This window comes from Spinacia oleracea, chromosome 3 (assembly GCF_020520425.1).
Source record: "Spinacia oleracea cultivar Varoflay chromosome 3, BTI_SOV_V1, whole genome shotgun sequence".
NCBI lineage: Eukaryota > Viridiplantae > Streptophyta > Magnoliopsida > Caryophyllales > Amaranthaceae > Spinacia > Spinacia oleracea.
Window position 1 is genome coordinate 148010805 of NC_079489.1, and position 19896 is coordinate 148030700.

A 19896-nucleotide genomic window follows, 5' to 3' on the forward strand; every position below is an offset into this window, starting at 1 on the left:
GGGTCTGTTTGTTAAAAGCTAGAGACCCCTTACGTAAGAAAAGGGGTCTCTTATATAAAGTTTGTCAAAAATATTTTAGAGGGGAAAGAGACCCCTTTTTAGAGATATGGGATCTTTTTGTTAAAAATATTCAGACCCCATAGGTAAGATAGGGGGTCTCTTTGAATTTCTTTAATTTTTTTATTCACGAAATTAAGACCCCATATCTCAGATATGGGGTCTCTTTGAAATTTTTTAGTATTATAACTAGAGAGCTCTTTTTATACATAACGGGTCTTTTTTCATTTATATTTTTTAAAAACACATTAGATAATAGCAGGTATAAACCTGTAGTTTACTTAAACCTGATGCTATTAAACTTTAAACCTGCTGTTAAACGTGTTTACACCTGCTGCATTCAGAAGTCGTGTTAAACTTGTAACTTACACCTGCTGCTATACCATTTCGTATTAATTCATTAACAATTCCATAATAATCCATATTATTACCAAAAATATATTTCCAATAAATAATGTTCAAAACGCAAAAGTTTTACATTAACTGTAGTTTCCATAAACGTAAAAGCTTGACATCATAATTTCCAAAAACGTAAAACAAAAGGTTCTAAAATCTAATCATTCACACCAATTTACCAATAACTGGAATCGAAACTCATGGAGTTATTTCCATACCAACATCTTTGTTTTCTTCGTCTTCGTCTTCATCTTGCTTGAGAAAATACTCGACCCACACGTCTCTAACCTCATCCACATTTTCCGATGAATAAGTTTCTTGAGAAAACTGTAAATAAGTAAAAATAATTAGTACTATTATTTAAGCAAATGCATAGTTAGTATTTGTTTGAAAAGAAAGAAATTCTCCGAACTATATCAAATATATAATTTTTACAGTCTGATAATAATCTTAATCATATATTGCGCATTGAGCTAACACAGTTTAATAGAAAATTGAGTTAAACCATTAATTAAGTGATTAGAAGCTAGCTACAAGCGCAAACTTAGTCAAATTTGACAAAATACTGTTTAGTGCAATGAAGTCGGACTACTGATATAAGAAGAAGAAGAAGAAGAAGAAGAAACACCAGAGATAGCGCAAGTGAGGAGAGGAAGTGGAATAGAAGAATTTTATAATTCAAACTTATCAAACACTAAAAAATAATATGAATACAAAGTACATTATTTAAAACACAAAAAAATTGCAATAGGGTATTAAAATAAACCTATGATAAGAAAATATGTTATGCTGAAATCTTGGATTATAGTATATAGCTTAAGATTGGTCTCTATATAAGATTGTAAAGGGATGAGATGAGAACAAAATAGACAAGTCTTTGGGTTTTGACTACAAAGTATTCAGTGAGCAGATAAAACCAACACATAAACTGGACGACAAAATAATAAGCGAGAGAATAAGTGAAGCTTTCGAGGTGAAAGAACGTCGTGGTGAGTGTAAGTGTATCTCACCTTTATGTGTTTGGAAGGGAGCAAAATTTGGTGTCTTGTCTTTGTGTTTACTTGGATTTGGTGTCTCGTCTTGTCTTCTGTATCCTTTGTAGCTGCTGAGTAAGTTAATTTGCTCATTCAGCTTATCAAAAGAAAGAAAATACGTCTTTGGATGATGAGGTATGGTGTTTACCACACATCACAAAGAATGGACATTCTTACAAGAAGATGAAGGGAAAGGAATCAAGTATGTGAAGTGTACCATGCTGCAGATGCAATTCACTTAAACAAGTGAGAAAAAACCTTCTCTTATCAGGAGCTTACATTGTATCAGATCTAATGATGCATGATGATCTCACTAAATTGTTGTTGGTTTAAACACTTTTCCTCAACCTAATCCATATCCGGCTCCCACAAACTAAAAGTGGATAGCTGATCAGATGCAAGGAGATCAGAAGTAAAAATACCTGGAAGATCCCAAGGGTGAATCACAGAAGATGACTTCTCCACTATTGAAGGGATTTCACTCTCCACAAAATAGATAGCAGTAGAAACAGGAACTTGCACAACCTGTGAAACAAGACTTGAGCAATCAATCAACCAACACCAAACATACAAATACTAATAAACAACTATGACCAATAACTAAAGGGCTAAAATATTATAACCTTGTCTTCTCCACGGCTGCCGATCTTATTCTTTGAAGTACCATGCCCACCCCATCGTCCATTCTGCAAATTAGCCACAAGGATATCATCTATAATGAATGAATTAATTGTTCCATGACCTAAAATACAGCAATAGCAGATACATAGAATACGATGTTAATCACATCACCGCCTTTTCACCTGTAAAATAAGGGGAATATAGATTGTGTTATCGGTAAAACTATGATTCCTATTAGAAGGTGATCACCATTAAAAGTGAAATCACTAATCATTCTGAAATCAAGTTAGAGTCAAACCCACCATCAGGCTTGCCATACCGATCAGTTCAACTACGTCACAAACTTCCATTCCCACTTCCACTGTCACCTCCCTTAACATGCAATCTAAACCGGTCAGCCATTCTACGCTCTTGAAATAAAATTATAGTAAATTAGAATGAAAGAGGAGAACGAAGGTCAGAAGATTTTGCTCACCTAAGCTAGTTAAAGAAATCACACCTTGATAGGTAAAATGGATGATTGGATTCAAGAAACTAGCAATACCAGCAAACTGAAAGGATCCTAACAACAAAACAAACTCAATATGAAATCTGAGCCTGAGAGAGTTTCTTCATAGCCATAATATAATGATGTAGTGCTTCATGTTATATGTGAATGAATAAATTAAACAAGTCCCTGTTGGTATCCTTGCGATATACTTCATATGAAGTATTGAGCATCCGGAAGAAAAACAAAAACCTTGAGAAAAATACATTTGACATAGAAAAGGAAAAAGAATTTCAAACATAATAGGGAAATACATCGAGCAAGCTCTGTTTTCAATCTAGGAAAGCCTCCAAGCAGTACTCATCTCCAAATGATTCAAATTTACAGCAAAGCGCAAACAAGAACATAAGAATAAAGATAACAATACTATTTTAAATATGATCTGAGAATCCAACAAGCAGCTTATATGTGGAAAAGAAACACGAAGCACATAAGACAGTTAAATATCATACGATTTAACTACTAGAGCTAAGCCTTGCATTATTCCACAGATTCCTCCAAGCTTTTTGCCACTGGACACATTAGTCCTCAAAAACCTATTCATGCAATTAACTCCTAAGCAAGCTAAATCAACAAACAACAACATCAGGTAAAGATGTTCTTTCTTAAGCTAAATTTCATTTTAGGATCTTCTTACACTTAAACGTCACAACTCACAACATAAATATATAGCAAATCTTATATTTTAACAAGTTTTGAAACACAGGAATGGACCTCCTGAGCTTGTTCATTTAAATTCAATTTCATATGCATATAACAAATAGAATTATATCACCAATTAACTCAGCTAAGAGGGGTTTATAGATCAGTGAAATGCACACTGAAGGGAAGAATTTTATACTTTGTCAACGACTCAACGTCGAAAAGCCTATCACCACATTCATCTACATTACATCCATCTAAAGCAGGCACTACTCTAGCCACACATCACACGCTAATCACCCTTATTGGCAGCCAATTCTTCTTAGATAAGTAAAAGAAACAATCTGCAAGTTTCTCAAACAACAAGAAACTACCTTATGATTGTAGCCTTTTGCCGAACGAGACAGATTGGTACTATCTTCTGTTGTCAGCGCCTTTTAAGATTTTCTCATATTCAGCCTTTTCTATTGAAGTAACCTGAGTATGATAGGAAAAATATAAGTTATATATCAAGCAACCATGAAAACGGAAAACAAACACATAGCAGAGAGACTATCAACTGCCTATATTAGTAAGAAGCAACAATGGGAACACAAATACGTAGCAGTGTTATTATCGACTGCCTATAATGCAGCAACAACGGAAACACTTCCAGAATACAAACACATAGCAGATCTACTATCGACTACTCATAACAGTAAGCAGCAACCAAGGAAATTAAAACAGATCCAATGGTATTAACCTACACTTGTCCCCACATCTCAATCATACATATTTCAAGTTATATTTTCATTTTCATAATGAGCCAAAAAAGAAGATAACTCCAGGGGAAAGGATGAGAAAAGAAGATAGCCTCACTGTGTCACATGTATATGCTTGTCAGTACAGAGTCCATATGATAGATTACAATCGGAAAAAGTCATAAAATGCAAAATTACATAAACAGAATGCCAAAGAACAAAACTTTGATCTGACAACAGCTGAAAAATAGACACAAGAAAAGGTTTAACTGAACTTCAAAGACAGTGTTCGAACTTTTTTTTTTTAAGGGAATGACAGTGTTTGAACTTAGCAATGCCAAAATTTCTTCCTGGCACATTTCAACAGAAAAACACAGTAGCAAACAACTAAACTCAAATCATACAACACATTTGAACCAATTAGATCAAAATGGACATGGAATTGCATCTCAACAATGAACACATATTATTGGCCACTGCCACAACAATAGACTATCAGATCAGGTCGAAGAAGACAAATTAAAATCAACAAAGGTCAATGTTGTAAAAAAAAGAAAAGAAAAGAAGGAAGACAGGGCTCTATGCTGAAACTCTCAACCCCGAGCTCTATGCTTTTTTTCCTAAAAGATAAAAGACGAGTATGTTTTCTTACCGTAATAGAATCATACAATTAATCTAGGTTTACACATGTTGAAGCCATATTATTGTTTTTCAAAGGGAAAATACAATAGATAATGTAATTTGGAGAAAACATAAGAACTTATTCAGTCTATCAACTGCAATACTCTTTCTCATTCGACTCTTTTTTTTAATCTTACTGGGAAAAGGAGAAGAGGAACAGAACAAGCATTCTGCAGTCTGTACAACAAAAGCATTTTCCCAGAAACATATTGCTGATCAAAATGTCCCCGTGTAGAACAAGTATGTAAACATGACAAGGTGGAAATCATATTTTCCCGTGAAACTGGAAAAATCCTAACCCACAGTTGCAATTACATGAACATTTAAACACAAAATTTCAGGAATTGAAATTTCACAAATTCAGGGGGGGAAAACCCAACTTCGTAGGAGAAATTGAAGTTGAAAAATTCAGAAGAAAAAAACCCCAATCTTGTAGCAGAAATTACAAATTGAAATCGAAAATCGAATAAACCCACAAGGTATTCAGAAATTCAAAAAATAAAATTAAAGAGAATAAGAGAATGAAGAGAGTGTTGAGAAAAAAAAAACCTAAATTTGTAGTTCGCTAGCAACGATGGTGAGGTCGCCGATGGTACGGTAGTTCTCCGGTGGTAGTGCAATTCGCCGGTGGTGGTGAGTTCGTCCATGAGTTCGCCAATGGTTGTCTTTCCTGAAACCTAGCTCTTGAATCTAAGGAAGAAGAAAGAGGCAAACACAATAGGGTGAATTTTGGTTTAGCAGTTTAGCGAAGGTTTGGGGGGCAAACGAATGAAAGTGGAGACCCGTTGGATTAAACGACGGGTCTTTCCGCATTTTACTTTTTTTTTTTTAATTATTATTTTACTTTAATTTGTATGGGAGGTGGGACATATGATATATAAGAGACCCATTTTGTTAAATCAAGGGTCTCTGGTGTTTTTCATTTTTTTTTCACGTAAAAAAAGGACCTTTTTTATACATTAGAGACCCATTAATTCAGATGACGGGTCTCTTTATTTTTCCCTCTAATTTTAAGTGGGCCCTTTAACTCATAAGAGACCCGTTATATATAATATTAGATCTCTCATATTAAAAAGACCCGTTATGTCGATCAACGGGTCTTTTGCTAAGGGTCTCTTTGCCCATTTTTGTAGTAGTGAATATTACAAATTTGCAAGAATTAAAAGGGGTGATTAATTTTCGTAATTGTTAATTAATTGCAAATTGCGTTTATTTAATTATACGTACGCAGTTTTTCGGCAGTTTCTTCGTTACTCATCCAAATCGAGTGATTTTTGTGTCAATTCCGCATGTAAAAGGCATTCTAAAATTTTGACAAAAACAATATTTTTCTGCCGAACCCAGAATTCTCAAATTCGAAGCCTAACTATGACTTTTCGAAGGTTTTAGTTTTTCGAATGCAAAATTTCGTAAATTTAAGATGTTAAATTAAATATTTGCGATTCTTGTTGATAAATCTTGAATTTTTGTTTGACCTACTGTATATGTTTAACAAGTTTGAATGCCTAGCCTTGTTAATTATGCAATCTAATTTGTAATTATGATTAATTAGTTGAAAATTAGAATAATTTAGAATTAATTTGATTTTCATAATTAATTATAATTTAATTAGAAACCTATGATTAAAAACCACCATAAAAATTGTAAATTTATGATAAATTTTAAATTTTTATGACCTAGGCTTGAATCCATGATAATCGGAAATCAATTGAATAATAAATTTTCGATTTTTCGCCCTAAAATTATGAAATTAATATTAATTTATTAATTTGTCATTAATTTTAAATATGAATTTTAAATTTTTATGCGATTCGTTCATATAACTTGCACGCACAAAGCAATGGACGCTTCGTGTTGCCCTTAAGGGGTGTTGTATAGTGCGGGCATGCGACGACGAGCAAGGGAGCTCGTCGCCCGTGCGGCACGAATGCAATGAGCAAGGGCATGGTGCACGAGCACAAGCCAGCAGCCCTGCCTTGTGTCGTGGGCCACGAGCTATGGACGAATGGGCATGGGCGAAGGCAAGGCACGGCAGTCGCGTGTGGGCAGCAAGCGAGCTGCGCCACAACGCGCACTGCCTCGCGCAAGAGCGCGCAGCCTCGCGCGCAGCGAGCGCAAGCTCGCGTGCCACGAGCGCTGCGCCCAGCGTTGCTCGCGCGCACAGCGAGCGATGTCGCGCGCACAGCGAGGGATGGAGCGCGCGCAGCGAGCGATGGAGCGCGTGCAGCGAGCGCTGGCGAGCGCGCACAGCGAGCGATGGCTCGCGTGCGACGAGCGCTGGCGCGCGCGCAGCGAGCACCAACTCGTGCGATGGCTTGCGAAGGGTAGAAGCAGCAGCTATGCGACGAGCGCATGGGCTGCGCGCACATGGCCAGCAATGGCTGTGTGCGTGCGGCCTATGGGCGTGCAATGCGTAGGGTGTTTGCGTTACGATTAGATCGTTTTGAATGTTTAATTTGAAATTTTCAGTTTACGTAATTTTAATTAATTTTAAAATTAATAATTTAAATTATTTTCTTGGATTTTAATTTTGAATATTGTAATTATAATAAATTTTATTTATTCTAATTATTTTACTAAAATTAAAATCATGAATTAATTTAAATACGACTGAAATTAAATTAAACTTTTTGGATTCAATTATAAATTTATATGAGCTTTAAATTTTAATTAAATTTGTATGTTTCCGGTTAGACTTGAAATACATTTTATGTTTAAAATTAGTAAAGCATATGAATTTATTGGTTTAAGTGGGAGCCCTTTTAGTCATAAAACTCTTGATTAGGTCTACAAATCCTTAAGGTTAAAACAACTTGATTAGAATTAATAAGGACTGAATAATTGGTAGATTATTGGTGACCTTGATTAATTGCTGCAAATGTTTACGTGATGCATAATGTGTTTTACTAACCAGCTATGTGGGCCATTCATGATAATGAATGGGTGAATGGTATATATTGTATATGTACTGTTTTGCAGGTTATGAAGTGACTAGTATGGCCCAAATAGGATAGAAAATATGGTCTGCGTACCATTGATTTGAATGTAATTGGTCTAAAGTACCAAAGTTATTTTTCAATTCAAATATGGTCTGCGTACCATCAAATAGTTGTAATTAGTTATAGCTTATCCTATTTGAAGAAAATGGTGCCTCCCACGGAGATTTTCAAGACGGACTTTGAAGTTAAAGCTTCAAGATGAAGTCGGGCCATACTAGATCACATTTATCTTATGCATGTTTAAGTTATTTATTGCTTTTAAATATGTCTTAAAATGCATGAGATCAAAAGCTTGATTATGTTGCATGATTAAGGATTTTAGTTCACTTAAAATCTAACCAACATAGTAAGAGCCTTAAGTTCCAAACTTAAAAATTGAGTTATAAGGTGCCATGCCAAAATATACACTTGCTTGGATATCCTTTACATCAATCTAGTAATAGTTTTCGCTCAGCGAGGTGTTACTTATTGGTCCTAAAGGGGCAAGGTACACAAATAATTGTGAGTACATGTTAGTTTTGGTGAAACTCAACGATATAAGTAAGGAGTCCTTTTATGTCGTGGCAAAATCGATAGGTTTACCTAATAAGTTCTTAGACGTACCTATCAACCAAGAGTAGTTTCTAGACTATTAGCAAAAGGCTTTTGCTTACCTAAGATGTTTTAGGATTAAGTCGACAAACTGTGCTTAGTTCTTCAATGATTTTAGGATCTTGGAATCATTTTATTCACACCTGCCGGAACAATAAACTCGAATAAAATGAGCATGATTGCTTTAATTGCATGATTGCTTTAATTTTCAAGTTATTACTCATGATAAATGTTTAGACTTTGCATGCTTCAATGTATGTTTTAATTATTGTTTATAATTAAATATCTTGCACTGCAGTAAATCCTTTTAGAAAGGTAACAGTAAATTTCCTCGATTGGTAGTGAATCCAAGAACGATTCACGGAAATGAGAGAAAGTGAGCAATTTAAAATGTACGTTTCTTATAGCGACTTTTATGGTTGTTTTCGAATATCAAAATCGAATGGCAAACCAATTGGTGCTTGTGAATTCAAAATACAATGTAGTTTTGAGATCATAAAGCATTGAGTTTAATACGCTCAGCTTTACCAATGGTTAACAACCTAATATCTTTGTCCATTTAATTCTCGAATGAGTCTAGTCCCTAGACATTCGAATAGATCGATGCTTAGAGACCTTTAGAAGCTTCTGGTAAGATCATCTAGTTGAAACAGAATGTTCAACATAAATTAAATGGAAAGAACCTTGTTGGTGACATTGGACATGTCTAGCAAAGTATAAAAGTCAACACTAAAGAATTCAATTCTTAAGACTATAAGAAAGGGTACAAGAAATAGGAAAACGAGGAACAAATGAAAGAATTTACGATTCCGTTTCTACCTTAAGTTTATGTTTAAAGAGAAGTGACCTAGCAATCAAACTTCCTTGGTATCATATACCGCTTGAGGTTCTTACTTCGGTAATAACTCAAACAATGGAAGCTAGGATACACTAATGACCTACAAGTGGGAAATGAAGCATGGCAATGCTACATTAGTTGTAGGGTCATCTAGTTTGTTTTAAGTCCTTTAAAAGGCTGGAACTTAATGGCTATTTTGTTCCATAATCAACATACCTAAATTTCTGTTTTCAAACACAGAAAGACTCACATTCAAGAAAAACAAAAACAATGTTTGTTTGTTTATTTGAATGAAATGGTCAATTACAGGTTGAGTCAATATGCTTGATTAAAACAAACAACTCTTTAAAGAACTTTACTAGGTTCAAATCAACCCCTTGATTTGAGTTCCACTAAATCTTTGGCATTGTTGCTTAGACCATATCAACAAGTTAACATTCAAAAGCTCTATTTTGATGGACTTTTGAAAATTCATTGATTTCTAGATCAATTTAAGACGACTAGTCTTACTTGTTGAAAGTGACAAAGAATATGAACTATTGTTAGAACGCCTAGACAATAGAGTTCAAAGCTAAAGAAATATTTTATGACTTTATTATTTCACATGGATTTGAGTGAATATAGGTTTATTTACTCAAAGTGATATAAGTTTGAATCTGTTTGACTAGTTCAAAGATTCGGAAGTATAAAATCCACTTGGCAAGAAATCATAAAGATCTAGGTTAGATCATGTTGATGATTACTTGAGACCAAATATGATCATCAATGATTGTGTGTTGTAATTTCACAATCTAGGTCCATAAGATATGGCATATCGTAGTTGGAATAATCGAAGTCAATTAGTACTTGATTCGATCAATGATGAATCATAAAGACTTTTCCTATAATTTCTAAAACAAAATGCTCAACTACCACCAAACTAAACCAAATTCGTCAAAGCTATTGAAAAGTAATTTCAGGATATCTTTTCAATTATATATATCTAAAGAGTTGCTAAACTCAGTGGGAGCTTAGTGTTTGTTATTCAACAAACTAAGGCCCAAGTCTAGATATATGTTTCATTGTGATTTATTCAAATGAGACACAAGGGTATTGTTTCTACCACGAATTTTTGAGAACATAATGTTTGTTTGCTCGAAATAATGTCCTTTTGGAGATTCGTTTCCAAAATGACAAGTGGGAGAAAATAGACCTCGAAAGTCTTCGAGGCGAACAACAAACATAAACGGACATTCCAGAGGCTTTTCGAAGTGCTTCAGAAAACCCGAACTTATTCTTTAAGGACTTTAGAAGTGGCTTTAAAGAATAGACATCTCTTAGAAGACTTTACAAGTGCTTCAAGGAGAACAGAATATTCAAAGGACTTTCAAGTGGCTATTGATATTCTGTTGTTTGATGTTCTATACCCAAGTAGGAATATAGTTCAAATCACTGAAACTATGAGATTCTTCTATAGTGAAGAAACATGGAGTTCAGGTCACTGAAAACTATGCAATTCTTCTATTAGATAGTGAAGAAACCTACAACTTGCAGTCAAACTATTATCATGTAGATTAATGAGTTTGTGACTTGTAAGAAAGCTATGACGAAACCCAGATTCCCTAAAATGGTTAGAGGCCATATATAGACTCAAATATTTTAAATGGTTAGAGGCCATAAAACATACTCAATGTTTTGATGACAAAAATGAAATTTTGTTGATTTGCAAGAATAGTTTCACACCTATTGGTTGCAAGTTTGTTTTAAGGATAAAAACCATCAAACATGGAATTGTGTTCACACACAAAGCTAGATTAATTGCTAAAGGTTACAAGCAAATTCATGGCATGGATTGTGTTGAAACCTCATGCAAAATCGTAATGCTTAAGTCTATAATTCAAGCAATGATTGCATATTGGTACATATGGCAATTGGATGACAAAACGTATTCCTCAATCAAATGTTGGAATATAATATGTACATGATATGTCATAGAATTTGTGGATCCAAATAAATGCTTGAAAAGGAAAGCTAGCTTATAAAATCTAAGTACAGATTTAAGCAAGCAATTGGGAATTGGAACTGTATTTTAAGTAAAGCTAATAAGCATTTTAGTTTCATAAAATATACATGATTCTTATAGATGTATAAGAAGTTTAGTGGGAGTATATAAAAACTTAATTGGTTCTATGTGTATCACACACATATCTCTCTATTGTAAAATAACATTCAAATGCTAATGACTTAGATTTGAGATTATTCATCAATGATGGACCATGGCGAAACTTAGTACATACTGGGTATTAAGATCTATTTACAAAGATCTTATGATATTGTTTTGGATTAAGTAATGGCATTTACTAAATCAAACACGAAAGTCTCCATTGGAGATATTCGACCCATGTGAATAAATCTAAGTAAAGGATGTTTGAACTATGTATAAGCATTTACTAAGTTAAACATCAAAGAGTCTAAATGAGATTCTTAACCTATATTATATGTCAAAGAATTTAGCTGAATTTAGTATCTACTGAAACTAGATAAGCTAAAGTTACATGAATAGAATTCAATTGGGAATTATTCTGCAAAAGAATTTATCATGTATGATATAATATGAGGATCGCCAAAAACGTATCGTATGACTTTAGGCATGACGAACATATACCAATCTCTATTGATCTAAGTAAAGATCAACTAGATTAAGATCAAGAATACTTATGGTACTTGAAAAGGTACATAGGAATAGTTCTTGATTCAAGGAAATAAAGATATGCTAAATATTGATGCTACACGCATAAACACTGGCAAAGGATCAAGCAAGACCCTTTGGAGTTAACCATTGATAAGGACGAGCTATAGAGCATCGTGTTTTGAAATGGCAACATGGGTTGGAGACCATGAGTTGTTGCGTGGGAAATTAAAATAATAATTTCTATGTTCTAAGATATAGTTGGAGAGTCTTCCACATATCTATGAAATGCTTGGATAGGTAAATCCAAACAAAGCATCACTAGCAACCTATACAGTTGAAGTAAAAGTAATTATTGCCTAAGAAGCAATAAAACAGGGTTGTTTAAAGTTCTTCACTGGACTTGGGTAGATCACCTATCTGCTGGCTTGATGGTTCTTCATTGAAAAATGCGTAGAACCACTCTTGAAGCAAGAAAAACGTCTGCTAACTTGATGGTTCTTCATTGCAAAATGAGTAAAACCACCATCGAAGTAAGAAAGACTAGATCACATAATAAACAAACTCGAAAAGATCTTATCATCATATCTCGAAGAACATTCGATGAAAAGGATATTAAGATTGGCAAAGCATGATAACTAAACCTATGCAACAAGTGAGAAGCAACACTCACATTGTAGCACTAGAAATCAAGCATAGCTTTGAATTCCATGAACTGTTTTAGAAGATGGGTTTGAGGCCCATGGTTGTAAAACATTGGGGTTGAACATTTATCATATATGAAATGTATTTTCATATTCCATTTAATCTTGGTTTAGTATTAAATGATGAGTCCCTTCAATTTGACGATATATTCAAGATAGACTGTCAGGACCAGTCCTGTGACTAAGAAATGTCTATCAAGTGAACTTGAATGTCAAAAGTTGAAAATGGTCCCTGGTCGGAGTTTTCTATAAAATTGGACGCATAGAAAACGTTAGACGATTAGAATGCAAGATGACTAGTAGTTCTGTTTCTTGAACTATGTGAACATGGCAATGTCATAATCATTTGCATAGATACTTACTTTGGGAAGACTAGTATCGGACAAGACCTATGAAACTTTACTGTAAGAGATGAAAATCTGTCATAAGTAAATTTCATTAAATTATTAGACACTAAATCCTCAATACCTGAGTGATTTGAGATTACTTGTTTGAGAACTGGTTGCTTTGACGTTGACCAACCGTCGCACCGTAAAAGGAGGCTATAAAGGCAACGCTCAGGTAATCACCTATCAAACGAAGTCTAATCTCAAGATCGCAAGATTGGGATTGTCCTCCCATAAATCGGGATGAGATGCTTAAAAGTTGTACAAGGCCACTCGGAGAGCTAGAAACTGTGAAATGCATGGCCGTGCTCGGATGAATCATAGGCTATGATTATCTGTTTATTTGATCAGTTGAACTCTGAAACCGAGGAACACCTCTGGACATAATAAGGATGACAACTCTTACCTTATGTTCAAGAGCAAGCATCGAGTGACAAAGGAATTAGGAAATGCACACTTGTCCCTAAGGACAAGTGGGAGACTGAAGGAAATAATGCCCTTGGTCCAAGTATGCATTCTATGATAAGTCTAATAAATGCGGTTCAGTATTAATTAACAAGTTAATAATTCAGTGAGATCAAGTGAGCTGAATGCCTAGCTAGAGGCCCGCTTCAGTTCAAGTGGAATTAATGATATTAATCCACAGCTTACTCTTGACTGAACCCGTAGGGTCACACAAATAGTACGTAAACGGATCAAGTATTTAATGGCATTAAATACTCCATCTATGAATATTCGGAATCGACGGATCTTGGTTTCAGTGGGAGCTGAGATCGTCACAGGCAAGAAATGAATACTCCGGAAACGATGATATTACCGGAAACGGAAATATGGATCGTATCGGAAATATAAATATTATCCAAGTCGTAGATGTTGCCGGAAACGGAAACATGGTACGTATCGGAAAATATTATCGGAAATGGAAATATTGCCAGAATCGGAAATATTGCCGGAAACGGAAATATTGTCAGAATCGGAAATATTATCGGAATCGGAAAATAATTCCGGAAACATCAAGCCAGCATACCCCTATAAATAGAGTGGCAATGAAGAACGCATTTTTAGGTTTAATTAATTTGTATCTGAATAGGATTCCAATTCCCTTTCCATACCCCTATAAATATGTGGCATGGGTTCACAATTTATAAAGAGTTTTCAAGTATTCAAAGTGAGTTTTTGAGAGAAAAATTCAGTCACACATCTTGCTCAAAAGTGCCGAAAATTCTAGTACCTTAAGGGCGATTCTAGTTGGTCAATCTTAAGGCGGATCCGGACGTGCTGTGGACTATCTACGGAGGGACGACACTTGGAGTCCTAAAGACTTGTTCTTGCTCGGTTCGGGCGCAGCTAGGGAGGGCACGCAACAAAGAGTATGCATCTAAATTATGCTATATGATTATGTGTAAATAATATGTATTCCTGGGTTAATGGTTGTTTCCGCATGATTTATGTAATATCATATGTATCATAACCTAACAGTAGAGCTCATCACTAAATGTGTGTATCAAGCAAAAACAACAGCAAGCAGAAAAACAGCCATGACAACCTCTGGAGATCTTATTGTTCCCACCACAATAAGGGATACCAAACCCATGAATGACACCACTCTATGGCATCACAAACTAGGACATGCCCCACTCACAAAGATCAACCAGATCCATGGGTTGAAAGGGTTAAAACTGACAGCACTGATGTGTGTGTGCCATGTCCACTGGCAAAATTCACCAAACTCCCATTCAGTGCCAGCAAATCAAGAGCCAGTGAACCATTTGAGTTGATTCACATTGATACTTGGGGCCCTTACAAGGTGTGCACAAGAGGTGGATACAGATACTTTCTCACTGTTGTGGATGATTATTGAAGAACAACTTGGATTCACCTACTCAAGTTGAAATCAGATGCCTATGAAGCCTTGAGAGGATTTGTAAAAATGGTAAAAAATCAATTCAATGTGACTGTAAAGAAGGTCAGATCAGACAATGCACTGGAGTTTGATGATAAACAATGCAGACCTTTCTTCTCTGAATTGGGAATTACACATCAGACATCCTGTGTGGGAAGACCACAACAAAATGGAAGGGTGGAAAGAAAACACAGGAACATTCTTGAAATGGGGAGAGCTCTTAGATTTCAAGCTGGTTTGCCCCTTCAGTTCCGGGGGACTGTGTTCAAACTGCAGTTCACATTACAAACAAGATTCCCATTCCTCTATTGAACAACAAGTCACCTCATGAGGTATTGTATCAAACTATTCCTGCTTATAATCATTTGAAAGTATTTGGCTGTTTAGCTCTTGCTTCTAACCCTAGCATAATTAGTGATAAGTTCAATTTCAGAGGTGTGCCATGTGTTTTCCTAGGGTATCCTTTCTCTCAAAAAGGCTACAAACTTCTGAACCTTACCACTAATACTACTTTTGTATCCAGGGATGTGAGATTTTATGAACACATTTTCCCTTATCAACTCTTTCACAACACTAAACACAAACCTACAACCATTACTGACACCATCCATGTCAATCCATGGACTGATGCTGAAGCCATAACTGACATCTCTCTTTCTCAGGAAGATGTCCATACACCCACTGAACCAAGTCCACCCAACAGCCCTATTGTTCCTCCACCTGTGTCTCATCCTGAGATCAGGAGATCCACAAGAACTCTTAAAAAACCATCATGGATGGGAGATTACTCTCTCAATCTTGCTACCAAAAATGAACCAGCCCAAGCCAAACACATAGCCTATACCAAGCCTACACCTCAATTCTCATGTTTCATGTCTCATCTCACAAAAAATGCTAACAAAGCCAAAGCTGGTGAACCTATACACTTCAAAAGAGCCATTCAAGATCCAAAATGGGTCAAAGCCATGAATGAAGAGCTTGATGCTCTTGAAGAAAACAATACCTGGGAAATCACTGATCTTCCTAAAGGGAAGAAAGCCATAGGAAACAAATGGCTATACAAAACCAAATTTGACAGAGATGGTAAACTTGAGAGACACAAGTCCAGACTGGTTGTGTTAGGAAATAGACAGTAATATGGCATAGACTATGATCAAACATTTGCACCAGTAGCAAAACTTGCAACTGTTAGGTCTATTCTAGCTGTGGCATCCCTAGAAAATTGGTATTTACATCAAATGGATGTTAAAAATGAATTTCTACATGGTGATTTGCAGGAGAATGTATACATGACTATGCCTCAAGGATCCACTGGAATAGGTTCCAGAATTCATGTTCACAAAGAAGGAGAAGAGTATCCAAAACCCACATCTGGTAAGGTGTGTAAGCTGAGAAAGTCTCTATATGGTCTCAAACAAGCCCCTAGACAATGGTTTGCAAAGCTCAGCACTGCACTCAAGAACAACCATTTCCCTCAATCTAAAGCTGACTATTCTCTGTTCACCAAGCAAGAAGGTGTGAACTTCACAGCCATCCTTGTGTATGTTGATGATTTGGTCATCACTGGAAACAACATGGTTTCCATATCTGCAGCTAAAACATTCCTCTCCTCTCAGTTTCACATGAAAGACCTAGGTGAATTGAGATATTTTCTAGGTTTGGAAGTTGACAGACCCAAAGAAGGCATATTTCTCTCCCAGAAGAAATACACTCTTGACTTGCTAGCTGAATATGGCCTCACAGGCTGCAAACCTTTGAAACTCCCCATGGATAGTCACCTAAAACTTACTCCTGACTCAGGAGATGTTCTTGAGAACCCTGAACAATTTCAAAAGCTGGTGGGAAAACTGATTTACCTCACTATTACAAGACCTGACATCTCCTTCACTGTCCACATTCTCAGCAAATTCATGCACAAACCTACCACAGTGCACCTTCAAGCTGCCAAGAGGGTGCTAAGATACCTTGCTGGATCAACTGATCAAGGCATCTTGCTTGCTAACACATCAGCAGCCAAACTGACTGCTTACTGTGACAGTGACTGGGCAGGTTGTCCATCAACTAGAAGGTCTACTTCTGGATTTTGCATCCTACTTGGCAACTCTCCAATCTCCTGGAAATCAAAGAGACAGTCTGTGGTTGCCAGGTCATCTGCAGAGGCAGAATATAGGTCAATGGCCTAACTATCTGTGAAGTCATGTGGCTCAAACATCTTCTCAAAGATCTTGGTTTGAAGAATCTCAAGCATACTCCCATATTGTGTGACAATCAAGCTGCACTAGCTATAGCTGCCAATCATGTGCATCATGAAAAGACAAAGCATGTTGACATTGATTGTCATTTCATCAGAGACAAGGTTGTTGAAGGAACAATTAATCCCACCTATGTTCACACCACCAATCAACTAGCAGATGTCTTCACCAAACTTCTGTCTACAAAGCAGCAGAATCACCTTCTTTCCAAGCTGGGAGTGTGTTCTTCCTCCTCACTCTCAGCTTGAGGGGGAGTGTTGAGAATAGTGGCTATATGAAGCCATAAATGAAGCCCAGCCCAGCATCAACAATCAGTCCGTATAGAATAGCTGTTTGTTGTTTTCTAGCTATTTCATGTAATAGGTGTATCTACTATTTTGGCAGTTTCCTAGTCACATGTTAAGGGAATGCTGAGGTGTCTTTAGGGCACTAAGTTTTAGGTTGATGCGCCGCCTATTTAAGGCATTGTAATGCTCATTTACAGCATAACACAGAATGAAAATAAATGAATGAAAAGCTGGGTTGAATGGCAAGAATTCTATGTGCAATGTTCATAACTGGAACTACAAAAGTTCTCATTTCATACAAAGTAATTCGTTTAATATCATATGCATGTTATTATAATAAATTCAATATACCCTCCTAACTCTTACGGGGAGTATTAAAAATCAAGGTGCTTATTGTGACTTTTTTTGTTAATTTCATGATTACAGTAGCGTTATTTAAAACATTTTGCAAAGATGTCACGTAAAATGTAACACTTGAGAAACAAGTGTCATATACAGAGTATATATTACTCATGTACTTCGTATTTCATATGTTTTTTAAACGCATCACTTGAATTGAGACCCCTATCATTCTATCAATATATCATTTGATTTTATCTCTTTTTAATTTTGTATTCCTAATAAAAGTGTGAAAAGTTGGTACTATGATACTCCGTAATATAAATTATAATTATACAATAACCTGCGTAAGATATTTATATATTGTAATAAATAAATTCAAACTTAGTACTCCATGTGTGAGTAGCGTTAACATTAATATTTGTACTTCCTTTATTATACAAACATAGCACCGTTTTGACATTTATAATATTCATGATGTAACTTTGATCATTTCTTGTGAATGAGTCTACGATAAATGACGGGTACCGCTATGTATCGAAACTGTATATACCACTATATATTATATATAAATTCATTAAGTACTAAGAAAGTATGTAATCATGTATGATCTTCTAGATTTGTATCAACTAATCAATTATCGATACTTACTTTCTAAACATCAATTTTTTTATAATTTTTACTTGTACTTTAAGAAATCAAGAGTCCAAGTTATTTGTTGGAAATTTAAATCAACATGGCATAATATTTATGCAACAATATTCCGTACCAAGACAGTGTTTGTTATGTACTGTACAAAATATAGATGCCTATCTTTTGTGCCGTTTACGCCGGCAAGCCGTCGTTGTCGAGGGCCAGCAACCTCTTCAGAGGTTTCCTTAGTCTTATCCTTTGAAAGCTCCGTGGTCCGCTCGACCCGTATACCCGACAAAATTACCCCCCTGACTTGACCTTTTCAACGGTCCCACATGTTCCCAAACCCTTGTACCTAATGGGCCCACATGTCCCCCTCTTAGCCCAACAATCTCTGCATACATAAAATGTGATAAACCAAAAATACAGTATTCCATCATCTCCTTTGAGAATATTATCACGGAAATCGAAAAAAAACAAGGGCTGCATTGAATACGTAGTCAATTAAGGATTTGAATTTTGGAATTTATAGAAGATTCTTATCTACACAATTAATTATGGAGTACGGAGTATTATTTAATCATACGTCCATGTTTAAGACATTGTTAATAGATTATATAGTCAAAATATTCGATACAAAGTAATTTAATATTTATCTAGACAATTAGTCAGTTTTTGAATCTTCAATTCTAAACCTATGGACTTTTGATTTTTGTCGATGTTGTGCTCCATAGAAGTGTTAATATATTACCAGATTTCATATAAAGAATGTAAATTCTTAATGAAAAGGTGTATATAAAATGAACAGAACATTGTCATTAATTACTTACATTAGTCATACTACTCATACGAAATACTCCTTCATTTTCGGGATACTGTACCTTTTCACGCTTGTTAATGTAAATGTTTGGACATTAATATCTCTAAATTTGTATTCGTAAAAATTGTAAAAAATTGATATTACGAAAGTACATATCGAAACGAATCAAACAAGACCCACACGACTAAATTTTTCCTTACTCGTAAATCTTAAATGATAGTCAAATTGAAATTTGTGAATAGTGTCAAAAATCAAAGTGTCCCTATTATTTCGAATCGGAGGTAGTACTCATCATTATATTACTATAAGACAATTCAATATCCAGTCCAGATAACAATTTTTCAATTTTAAAATCAATACGAGTTGGTGGAGAACTTTGTGACTTGGTGGTCACAACTCACAAGGTCGACTGCCATCAACTGTGAAATATTTGAGAGTGATATAAGTGTACACTTATGTAGCTTAACTTACTAACATGTGATATGTGCCGGCTAGTAGAACACCATATACAAAGAGGATAAAAATGATTTAAACATGCAATGTATCCAATCAATTTCTCATCATTTAGAATTACAACATCCTAAAAAAGTCTTCATTGACTACTGTTATGATTAAATGCATGTCATTGTAAATAAGATGGGAAGTACGTACGTATATATATTTTGTCAAGAGTCACGGTTCACAAATTACAAGCAACAGGTTACTTGTCCCTCTTTACCGTGGCAACTTATGACGTGTACCATGACGTCTTTTTGTCT

General features: G+C 35.4%; 2 protein-coding genes across 2 annotated transcripts; one reads left to right on the plus strand and one right to left on the minus strand.

Moving 5' to 3' along the window:
- Positions 1–1835: 1835 nt before the first annotated feature.
- On the minus strand, positions 1836–5848 carry LOC130459074 (probable GTP-binding protein OBGM, mitochondrial). Its single transcript, XM_056839782.1, has 5 exons — positions 5268–5848; positions 3672–3774; positions 2411–2659; positions 2111–2173; positions 1836–2012 (listed from the first exon to the last, which is right to left on the minus strand). Exons 3-5 carry the CDS (start codon positions 2486–2488, stop codon positions 1836–1838), a joined length of 318 nt encoding a protein of 105 aa, XP_056695760.1. The 5' UTR covers positions 2489–2659; positions 3672–3774; positions 5268–5848.
- Positions 5849–16045: 10197 nt separating this feature from the next.
- Positions 16046–16990, plus strand: LOC130470161 (uncharacterized mitochondrial protein AtMg00810-like). The gene has a single exon (XM_056839784.1). The coding sequence runs from the start codon at positions 16046–16048 to the stop codon at positions 16988–16990; it is 945 nt and encodes a 314-aa protein (XP_056695762.1).
- The last annotated feature ends 2906 nt before the right edge of the window (positions 16991–19896 follow it).